Here is an 11,682-nt window from a genome sequence, read left to right as displayed (position 1 = left end):
GATTTATTACGATACTAAAAAGTGCAGATTCCTTCTGAAAAAATTGCCAAGTTTTCTTTTCTTTCAGCACATTTTCTTTTTGCTGGCCAGGCCTACTCCTTTTGTTCAGCGAGGCCTTGAAAAATAGACGCAGAGGCACCATCTGACACGTTAGATGGCATCATGGGGAACGGAGCCTGTCAGAAAAACATCTCAGCTCTTTACATACTTTATCTGCTAACAGGTGTGGACCCACTATGCTACTGAACCAGCTTGGCTTTAGACACACAGAAGTCTAGGTCTTTACACTTTATCCAGCTCCATGAAGCTGGACTACAAGGAAGGTGCCAGGTTGGTTAGCAAGTGCAGCCTCCTAAGAGCGTTCTCTGAAATGCGGCCAAAGTAATCAGATTATTCAGGGTGATTATAAACCAGGGTGGCTGGATGATCATATCCTGCTAACGTAATAGTTAAAAAGCCTTCCCAAGCCTCGTCATTCCAGGCTAGCCCTGCAGACAATATGTGGAATTGGGTAGCGTATTGTCGCACAGCTTCAGAGCCTTGTGATAAGTGCAGTAGAGCAAAGGATTACAGCCAGGTTCCTCAAAGACCATTTGTCCACACTGTTGACTGTCACATTCCCGCTGACCCAGTCTAGGGCATCTCTGGATAGCAGCGACACCATGAACCCCAGTCTAGACGAGGGAACTTGTACCCATGCAGCTTAGTGGATCAGGCATTAGTTTAGAAAGAGCTGGCAGGAATGGTGTTGGCAATTGTAAGTTGCTCATGTAATGGCAATGTGTGTGGTCTGCTGAGCTAGCAAACAGAAAATACACAGCAGAACAGGAAGTGCCCGCAACCTCGACAAAGATACTGTCAGCCTTGTGCCTACAATAACGGCAAAAATACCCCTCCCCCAAAAGAAAAAGACGCACTGCGGACCCTAAGAATTAACTTTTATTAATAGTGACAGGTTAATAACAAACAATCACCCTACCATCACCAGTGTACACAACCACTGCTTACCCTATGTACAATACTAGTAGTGGAATAGGGAACAAAAAGCTATAAAAATCTAGACGGGGTACAGGAAGGACACAGTGCACTCTATCCACTCCTGACTAACAGATCTCACCCTGCCTTTTGGGGATGCCCACCTCCTTAATAGGGTGGCCCCAACCACCGTGACATTCATCACTCTTTCCTAGGTGCAAGACAAAATGACAAACATAAAACCAAAATCAAACACAAAAGGACACCAGATAACGGACAAGAATCCTGCACGTTTCACCTGGAGGATAGTCCAGGCTCATCAGGGAATCAATGGTGTCAAAAAGGATACTATAGATACACCAATGTAGATTCCCACCACATAGACTACAAAAAGTGATGGTGAAACTGGAGCCGGTCTGTGGGTAATGGAAATATGGTGTTGTAGTATAGCGTAAGCCAAAAGATGGACAAGCACAGGCAGTGACGGGAAACAAAACCACAACAGGCCACTAATGTACAACAGTGTGTATCAGGGAGGCACTAATCTAGATCACACAAACTTAAGAATCCACAACAATAATCGGTATTCAGATAATGGAATCCGTTCATCACAATAACCAATGGAGTGACTACTGATCTATAGTGTGCGCAAAAAGGATCACAGATCACATGACGGTAGGTTCCTAGAAGATACTACTGATCCTGTATACTGCAAATGGAGCCAGATAAACTCACTCAGGCCACAGTATATAGCAATAGGGTCCTGTTACCAACACCTAGCTAATCCGGATGACACATCATGTACAGATCATTAAGATATGTTCTGTACACCGACACGTCAGGACTGACCATTGTCCTATTACACGGGACGATTATCGTGAAAAAAAAAATCGTATGTCGTTGATTTAGATCTGAACCTAAAATTATCGTTAATCGTTTGCTGTCATTCCACATTTGTTTGCTCAAGTTCCACATTTTTTCACTAATCGTTCCGTGTAATTGCACATTGCCCATTGTTTTGTTGGGCAGAAGGAGTAAATGATCATAGTAAAGATTATCGTTCTGTGTAATATGGCGATTTCAGGTTAACGACAGTTTGTGATTGTTTACCATTAGTTATTAATCGTTAAAAATCGCTCTGTGTAATAGGACCCTAATAGTGGAAGCAGAAGCATAAATAGTCCGATCTACTCTTCTGGTCCTCTGTACTTGCAGGCCATGCATCCCCAATCAGTTGTGCCGTCTCCTGCAGGAAAAGGCGCCATGTTGCCGAGCTTTATTTCTTTTTGTTCCCTACTCCACTACAAGTATTGTACATAGGACAAGTAGTGGTTGTGTCCACAGGTGATGGTAGGGTGATTGTTTTTCGCTGTTATTAACCTGTGGCTATCAATGGAGTTTTAGGGCCCATAGTGCGTCTTTTTCTTTTGGTGGACTAGTATTTGTGAAGCTACCAAACCAATAATCTTCTTCACGTGTTGGATTCATGGTTTTGGAGGCTTTATTTACCTTCTTCACCTACAGCCTGGTGAAGTGGCTTCTTCCTTTGTGCAGTTGACCTTTATTCATAGTACTTTCTTAAAACCTTTGGCCAGTTTTGTCTGTGACCATAGCAGCAGTATAAGAGATTACCTCTGTCTTGTGAGCGTCTATGGCCTTGATTTTACTCCCCGCCAGCTATCCAAGAATATTACTCTGCAACCCCTATGTCTGTCTTGGGACCCCTGACTGGAGTTAAAGCAAATATGCCATCAGTACATCCGTACAATTTTACACATGGATAGAGAATCAATGGAGCCGCATCATAGAGGGGCGTGGGGTTTCCTCCTACTGGGGGCAAGCCGGCCCATCTCCAGTGCTTCACCCCGACCAGTGCCAGGGAATAGAGTGGCGCTGTATGTGGCAAGTCAACAGCTTCCCAGCGCCATTCTAGTCATGGGTAAAACTTAAAGCTAATGTACTGATGGTGCGTTCGCTTTAAAAATGATTTTCTTCTCACTTTTCCATCTTTGGGGTAGGTTCGCCTACCGATCTTTCCTTCCTCCCTAATTTAGTTTTAGCGTCGGCTGATTGCTGTCTTTCAACATGTTGAATCCAAACAATCACGACATCGATGGTCTACTCCTTGTCGCTCCGGGCTGCTGGCTGTGCACGTTATTGCACAGGCAGCGAGCAGAGAACTAGGAGGAAACGAACACTGATCTGACAGGCGCTCGTTTCCTTCTCTAGATCGTGCTGCGTACTATCTTGGACTAATTAATCTTGGACTGGTGCAAACATAATTTCCTTCAACTGGCTCAGTAGAGTAAAGCGGGTTTATTGATCCTAATATTTGTGTTTCCGGACCCATTCTTCATCCATGGGGTCTTTCTGGTTGCTTTTTAAGACTGCAGATCTATCTCAGCTTCTCCTCTCAACCCTGCAGGCATCTTCAAGACTTTGAGTAGCTGACTGACCACCACTTCTCAGCGAGGGTTAATCCAGCTACTGTCATCGATTTCCCCCACACATCACTCTCCCAGGAAAGCTGAAGGTTGGATGGAGCTATTAATGTCATCCTTAGGTGGTGCCATTTATCTGGTGGATACTGCTTGCCACACCTTCATACTGGCTGAATCCCACACACCACACGTGTCAGTTCCATGAAAATCTATGGCTGCCAGTCTAGGAGAGCCCTGTAGGGCGGGCAAAGGGTTTAGGAATATTATCATTGGTAAGTCATGTATAAAAGCTCTTGTCCTTAGTAATGAGGTGCAGTTAGCCAAGATAGTATATACTGTATACAGGATTTATTACAGAATGTGGTCTTAGCGATGAGATGATAGACTTAATTACAATGGTTGAAGTCAATGATACCTCACCACCTCCGTATCCAGACTGTCCTTTGTAAGAAGGTGCAGAAAGACACAGATGAGGGAGTGAACATACTACATACAGGGTTCATTACACAGAAGGGGGGTTTAATGACTGGTATCCAGATGATGGCTGCAGCAGTCCCAGGCTCAGTGACGGGGTGATGGGTGTCCTGATGATGGCTGCAGCAGACCCAGGCTCAGTGACAAGTGTCCTGATGATGGCTGCAGCAGACCCAGGCTCAGTGACAAGTGTCCTGATGATGGCTGCAGCAGTTCCAGGCTCAGTGACGGGGTGATGGGCGTCCTGATGTTGGCTGTGGCAGTCGATACTTAGCCAACTCCACATCCATATCTACAAATGTAAAGGGCGTGTAGGTAAAATGCTCTAGGTTCTGGTACTTGGTGTTATCAAATGGTTCCTGAGGGGCAGGACGAGGCTCCATGGGAGAATCTGAAAGAGAAGATGAAGTGATTGGAGACAAGAAACCAACAGAACACACAGACAAAGAAAAGTAGGAAAAAAACACAGTAACCTGCACTTCACTACCTGTCTAGCTACTGTAACCAGAGGTCTAGCCATTCCCTATGTGAACACCTTCCTCCCAGTGGATGGCACACAAGGTACCACGAGTGCTAGGGAATGGACCATGATCCATTATGATGCTGAGTGCTTGGGAACTGTTAAACTCTTCATGGCACTGTACTGACAGTACTGCCCCTTCCATATTTTATATCAACCAATTATTGCTTGTGATTTCCCCTGCAGAAGCCCTAATTCACACTATGTGTTAAGCAGAAGACCTGAGCCGTCAGAACCTTCATGAATAACACGTAGAAGGAGGACACCCGCTCACCTGACAATCCTCTGTGCAGGACACCCTGCTTTTCTATGGCTGAATAAATCATAAGGTGGCTGCAATAGAGGGGCCCACAAGACCCCCTGCCTGCCCCTGCTAATGCTGGAGGTTAAAGGTCAGTGGTTTCATTTTTCCGAAGATGTAAATTTCATATGACTTTACTCACTCCACCGGTCTTAGTGATGAAAAAGATAGAGATATCTGCCAAATTTCAAGAAGATTGGATTTAGAGGTTCCACACGTAATTAGCGGGCTGTGCAATTAGCGGATGGTGCAATTAGCGGGCGGTGCAATTAGCGGATGGTGCAATTAGCGGGCGGTGCAATTAGCGGGCGGTGCAATTAGCGGATGGTGCAATTAGCGAGCGGTGCAATTAGCGGATGGTGCAATTAGCGGGCGGTGCAATTAGCGGATGGTGCAATTAGCGGGCGGTGCAATTAGCGGGCGGTGCAATTAGCGGGTGGTGCAATTAGCGGACGGTGCAATTAGCGGACGGTGCAATTAGCGGACGGTGCAATTAGCGGACGGTGCAATTAGCGGACGGTGCAATTAGCGGGCTGTGCAATTAGCAGGTGGTGCAATTAGCAGACAGTGCAATAAGCGGGCGGTGCAATTAGCGGGTGGTGCAATTAGCGGATGGTGCAATTAGCGGATGGTGCAATTAGCAGGCTGTGTAGTTAGCGGATGGTGTGACAGGTAAGACATGTTATATGAATCAGCTTTGTACAATGCATTGCCTTCTGTTGTTCGCTTCCGGACGACCCTCAACAGGAATTGTTTTGTTGTTCATCCCTGACTGATTTGTTCCTCTTTCTACGGTGTCACTGACCACCTGCACAGCGGTCACACAGCTTCTTAGGGAATCACTCCCGTATTCCGCCACCTCGTGGATTCCAAACTATTCAAAGAACGTCTTTGGTTTATTAACTACAAAACGGCTCAGGTCTTTTCCTTCAAAAACTTGTTTTTTGTCCTTTAATCGTTTCATTTCCTTTTTCTAAATTATTAAATCATATTTTCCTAACAGAAAGAGTGATACAATGCACAAGACGGAGTAATACAGAGCACCAGAGCGAGTAATACAAAGCACCAGAGCGAGTAATACCCGAGTAATACAAAGCACCAGAGCGAGTAATATCTGCGTAATACAAAGCACCAGACCAAGTAATACCTGAGTAATACAAAGCACCAGATCGAGTAATACCTGAGTAACACAAAGCACCAGATCGAGTAATACCTGAGTAATACAAAGCACCAGAGCGAGTAATACCTGAGTAATACAAAGCACCAGATCGAGTAATACCTGAGTAACACAAAGCACCAGATCGAGTAATACCTGAGTAACACAAAGCACCAGATCGAGTAATACCTGAGTAATACAAAGCACCAGAGCGAGTAATACCCGAGTAATACAAAGCACCAGAGCGAGTAATACCCGAGTAATACAAAGCACCAGAGCGAGTAATACCCGAGTAATACAAAGCACCAGAGCGAGTAATACCCGAGTAATACAAAGCACCAGAGCGAGTAATACCTGAGTAATACAAAGCACCAGAGCGAGTAATACCTGAGTAATATAAAGCACCAGAGCGAGTAATACCTGCGTAATACAAAGCACCAGAGCGAGCAATACCTGAGTAATACAAAGCACCAGACCAAGTAATACCTGAGTAATACAAAGCACCAGAGCGAGTAATACCTGAGTAATATAAAGCACCAGAGCGAGTAATACCTGCGTAATACAAAGCACCAGAGCGAGCAATACCTGAGTAATACAAAGCACCAGACCAAGTAATACCTGAGTAATACAAAGCACCAGAGCGAGTAATACCTGAGTAATACAAAGCACCAGAGCGAGCAATACCTGAGTAATACAAAGCACCAGAGCGAGTAATACCTGAGTAATACAAAGCACCAGATCGAGTAATACCTGAGTAATACAAAGCACCAGAGCGAGTAATACCTGAGTAATATAAAGCACCAGAGCGAGTAATACCTGCGTAATACAAAGCACCAGAGCGAGCAATACCTGAGTAATACAAAGCACCAGAGCGAGTAATACAAAGCACCAGAGCGAGTAATACCTGAGTAATACAAAGCATCAGAGCGAGTAATACAAAGCACCAGATCGAGTAATACCTGAGTAATACAAAGCACCAGAGCGAGTAATACAAAGCACCAGAGCGAGTAATACAGAGCACCAGAGCGAGTAATACCTGAGTAATACAAAGCATCAGAGCGAGTAATACAAAGCACCAGATCGAGTAATACCTGAGTAATACAAAGCACCAGAGCAAGTAATACCTGAGTAATACAAAGCACCAGAGCGAGTAATACAAAGCACCAGATCGAGTAATACCTGAGTAATACAAAGCACCAGAGCGAGTAATACCTGAGTAATACAAAGCACCAGAGCGAGTAATACCTGAGTAATACAAAGCACCAGAGCGAGTAATACCTGAGTAATACAAAGCACCAGAGCGAGTAATACCTGAGTAATACAAAGCACCAGAGCGAGTAATACAAAGCACCAGAGCGAGTAATACCTGAGTAATACAAAGCATCAGAGCGAGTAATACCTGAGTAATACAAAGCACCAGAGCGAGTAATACCTGAGTAATACAAAGCACCAGAGCGAGTAATACAAAGCACCAGAGCGAGTAATACCTGAGTAATACAAAGCACCAGAGCGAGTAATACCTGAGTAATACAAAGCACCAGAGCGAGTAATACCTGAGTAATACAAAGCACCAGAGCGAGTAATACCTGAGTAATACAAAGCACCAGAGCGAGTAATACAAAGCACCAGAGCAAGTAATACCTGAGTAATACAAAGCATCAGAGCGAGTAATACCTGAGTAATACAAAGCACCAGAGCGAGTAATACCTGAGTAATACAAAGCACCAGAGCGAGTAATACAAAGCACCAGAGCGAGTAATACCTGAGTAATACAAAGCACCAGAGCGAGTAATACCTGAGTAATACAAAGCACCAGAGCGAGTAATACCTGAGTAATACAAAGCACCAGAGCGAGTAATACCTGAGTAATACAAAGCACCAGAGCGAGTAATACCTGAGTAATACAAAGCACCAGCCCGTGTAATACCTGAGTAATACAAAGCACCAGAGCGAGTAATACCTGAGTAATATAAAGCACCAGAGCGAGTAATACCTGAGTAATATAAAGCACCAGAGCGAGTAATACCTGAGTAATACAAAGCATCAGAGCGAGTAATACCTGAGTAATACAAAGCACCAGAGCGAGTAATACCCGAGTAATACAAAGCACCAGACCGAGTAATACAAAGCACCAGCCCGTGTAATACCTGAGTAATACAAAGCACCAGAGCGAGTAATACCTTTGTAATACAAAGCACCAGAGCGAGTAATACCTGAGTAATACAAAGCACCAGAGCGAGTAATACCTGCGTAATACAAAGCACCAGAGCAAGTAATACCTGAGTAATACAAAGCACCAGAGCAAGTAATACCTGAGTAATACAAAGCATCAGAGCGAGTAATACCTGCGTAATACAAAGCACCAGAGAGAGTAATACATAGCACCAGAGCGAGTAATACCTGAGTAACACAAAGCACCAGAGCGAGTAATACCTGCGTAATACAAAGCACCAGAGCGAGTAATACCTGAGTAATACAAAGCACCAGAGCGAGTAATACCCGAGTAATACAAAGCACCAGAGCGAGTAATACCTGCGTAATACAACGCACCAGAGAGAGTAATACCCGAGTAATACAAAGCACCAGAGAGAGTAATACCCGAGTAATACAAAGCACCAGAGCGAGTAATACCTGCGTAATACAACGCACCAGAGCGAGTAATACCTGCGTAATACAAAGCACCAGATCGAGTAATACCTGAGTAACACAAAGCACCAGAGCGAGTAATACCTGCGTAATACAAAGCACCAGAGCGAGTAATACCTGAGTAATACAAAGCACCAGAGCGAGTAATACCTGCGTAATACAAAGCACCAGATCGAGTAATACCTGAGTAACACAAAGCACCAGAGCGAGTAATACCTGCGTAATACAAAGCACCAGAGCGAGTAATACCTGCGTAATACAAAGCACCAGAGCGAGCAATACCTGAGTAATACAAAGCACCAGAGCGAGTAATACAAAGCACCAGAGCGAGTACTATCCGAGTAATACAAAGCACCAGACCGAGCAATACAAAGCACCAGCCCGTGTAATACCTGAGTAATACAAAGCACCAGACAGAGTAATACGGAGAGCACATGCGCGCGGGGTTCATGGCGGACGTGTCCTGCTGAGCTCCGCAGTCCCGTCAGCCTCGGCAGCGCTAATCAGTGATTATACGCTCCGGTCCGGCTCCTCTTCTCCCCGAACGGCTTGGTGACGATCCAGGGCACAGGATGGCGACCAAAGCGGGCAAAAAAGGCAAGATTTCCGGCCACACGGCAGCCCCTCATTCCGCTGCGCAGCGGCGGCCCTCCCCGCAGCAGACCCGGAGAGGCGCCATCTTGCCTCAGCGTGCTCCCCCTCAAACTTCCCCCAGGAGCGTTGCGGGACCCTGAGTTGATGCTCCGTGAAACACCTATTCAGATCTATGCTGACCTGGCTCCCAGCACGATCCAAAAGCGACGCACGCTGAAACAGCTGTTGCAAATTTTACAGAGGAAGGAGATTCGTTACAGATGGGCATTCCCCTTCCGTTTGGTCTTTACTTACAAGAATCGGCCTCACAGCTTCACGTCCTTGCAAGAGGGAGAGTCGACCTTCATTTCTTTGGGGCTGCTGACAAGAGAGCCTGAGGGCTCTCCGTCAAGATCTCCGTCGGATGGTGATTGGAGGAGGAGACCGCCTCTCTCCCCACTGTGGAAAGGGAGCTCAAGATCACCGCGGAAGTGATGGCCTACTTACCGTTTGCATGTTCTGTCCTTGTACTCTGGTGTGAGATATGCACTAGACTGTTACCGTCACCACAGTACTCTTGCTAATTGATTTTTGTTTGTTGCTTGTTGATTTTTTGGTTTGTTTTATATTTTTGGTTTCATATTGGGAGCCTGACCTTTAATCGGCTGCCGTGGACTGACCGGGTTTTGCCCTTGTGCTCTCCTTGACCCTCGGAGCTCGCTTCCCTAATTATGGGGTGGTGACCTCTTAAAGTCCTATTTTGGGGACCCTGGTCCCTTGTAGGTTCTTTTCTTACTTCTTCTACTCTTCTGTCCCCTTCCTGTTCTCTTCCCTATTACTTGTCCCTCTGTCCCTCGCTCCCCCTGTGCTTGTTTCTCAGAGTGATGAGGTCCATGCATGATGGCGTCCCATAGATCTGACCTCAAGGTGGTAACGCATAATGTCCAGGGCTTGAATAGTCCCACTAAAAGGAAGAAAGCTTTTCAGTTGTATCATTTAATGAAGGCTGATGTTTTTTTGCAGGAACTTCATTTTTCTAAGCATTCTGCACCAAAATTTATGCATAACCATTATCCTGTGTTCTTTCTAGCTTTAGCGGAAGAAAAGAAGAGAGGAGTGGGCATCTTTTTCTCCAGATCGGTTGTCCAATTCCCCTGGGGGACTTCTAGTATAAGTGCTTTGATCTCTCATTGAGATCTCTGCAGCATAGACATGCTGCAGAGATCCATGAGATCGGCACTCGTTTGCTTTCGGCTGCTGCAGCCGGAAACAAACGAGTGCCGAGCCGAGGACGGCGCCATCTTGGACGCGTCCCCGGCCGGCTTCAGTTACGGAGATCGCTCCTCCGGGATAACATCTCGGAGGAGCGATCTCCTCCACTAGACCCCAGGGAACGGCTGAATCCGGTAATCGGATGCAGCTGTCATGTTTGACAGCTGCATCTGATTACTGTATTAGCGGGCACGGCGATCAGACCGTGCCCGCTAATACCTACGGTCCCGGGCTACTCGCGGCACCCGGGACCGGCGCGGTTCAGAGCTCTGAACTTCCTTACCGGCATCAGGGCGTAAATTTACGCCCGATGTCGTTAAGGGGTTAATGTTGACGTTAAAATTCTCACTAAAATTATGGCCTCGCGCCTTAACTCCTTTATAGAACAATATATCCACGTAGATCAAGTGGGCTTTGTTCCTAATAGGCAGGCAGCGGATCAAACAAGGAGGGTGCTAGATCTTATATCCCTGGTGCATTCACAATGGGCTCCGACCTCCTCCAAACAAGCTTTATGTTTGTCGTTAGACTTGCGTAAGGCTTTCGATTCCCTAGATTGGGATTATTTGTTCTATATCCTGGACAAATGGGTCTTTAGCCCTAATTTTTTAACTCTCTTGGGAGGTTTGTATTCCCACCCAACAGCTCGAGTAAACATTAAGGGCCATCTTTCCCCTGCCATAGTGGTAGAACGCGGAACTAGACAAGGGTGCCCTTTGTCTCCGGTTTTGTTAATTCTTGCAATAGAACCCTTGGCGCGCCTGATTAGGGCGCATGGGCGCGTGGGAGGAACGGGGAACAACATAAATGTGCGCTTTATGCTGACGATATTCTGTTATTATTGACTTCCCCCTTGACCTCTCTTCCAAATGTCTACAGTTTGCTAGATAAGTTTTCTAAAGTATCGGGTTTGGGGATAAATCATAGTAAGTCAGAAATTTTGAATATAAATATTCCCCACGCTGCCGCTAAATTGATCCAGTTAAATTTTGAGATGCGTTGGAGAGAAGATAAATTGAATTATCTTGGAATTGCTCTTACCCCCTCTCTTCCTTTCCTCTTTTCATCTAACTTTGTCCCTCTACGGAGGAAACGGAATAATGACTTGAAACTTTGGTCCACTCTTAATCTCTCATGGTTAGGCCGCATTGCGGCCGTAAAGATGACCCTGCTCCCCAAATTACTATACTTATTCCGTACAGTCCCCGTTGATGTCCCTCTTTCCTTTCTCCGGGGTCTACAAAAGGAGATTTTGGCTTTTATATGGGGTCCCCGCCATTGTCGTGTGCCTCAACGCACACAGTACTCTAGCCGGACTAATGGA

General features: G+C 45.8%; 1 protein-coding gene across 3 annotated transcripts in view; it reads right to left on the bottom strand.

Annotated features, from left to right (window-relative positions):
- Positions 1–3,742: 3,742 nt before the first annotated feature.
- Positions 3,743–11,682, bottom strand: part of NDUFV3 (NADH:ubiquinone oxidoreductase subunit V3) — a 42,053-nt gene continuing 34,113 nt past the window's right edge. For all 3 annotated transcript variants that reach the window (XM_069944458.1, XM_069944459.1, XM_069944460.1), the window contains one exon: positions 3,743–4,281. In XM_069944458.1, coding sequence (XP_069800559.1) covers positions 4,112–4,281 — 170 coding nt within the window. In that variant the 3' untranslated portion in view covers positions 3,743–4,111. The remainder of the gene's footprint in view (positions 4,282–11,682) is intronic.

Source organism: Dendropsophus ebraccatus, chromosome 11 (genome assembly GCF_027789765.1).
Source record: "Dendropsophus ebraccatus isolate aDenEbr1 chromosome 11, aDenEbr1.pat, whole genome shotgun sequence".
Lineage (NCBI taxonomy): Eukaryota > Metazoa > Chordata > Amphibia > Anura > Hylidae > Dendropsophus > Dendropsophus ebraccatus.
This window is presented reverse-complemented; position numbering and strand designations above follow the sequence as displayed.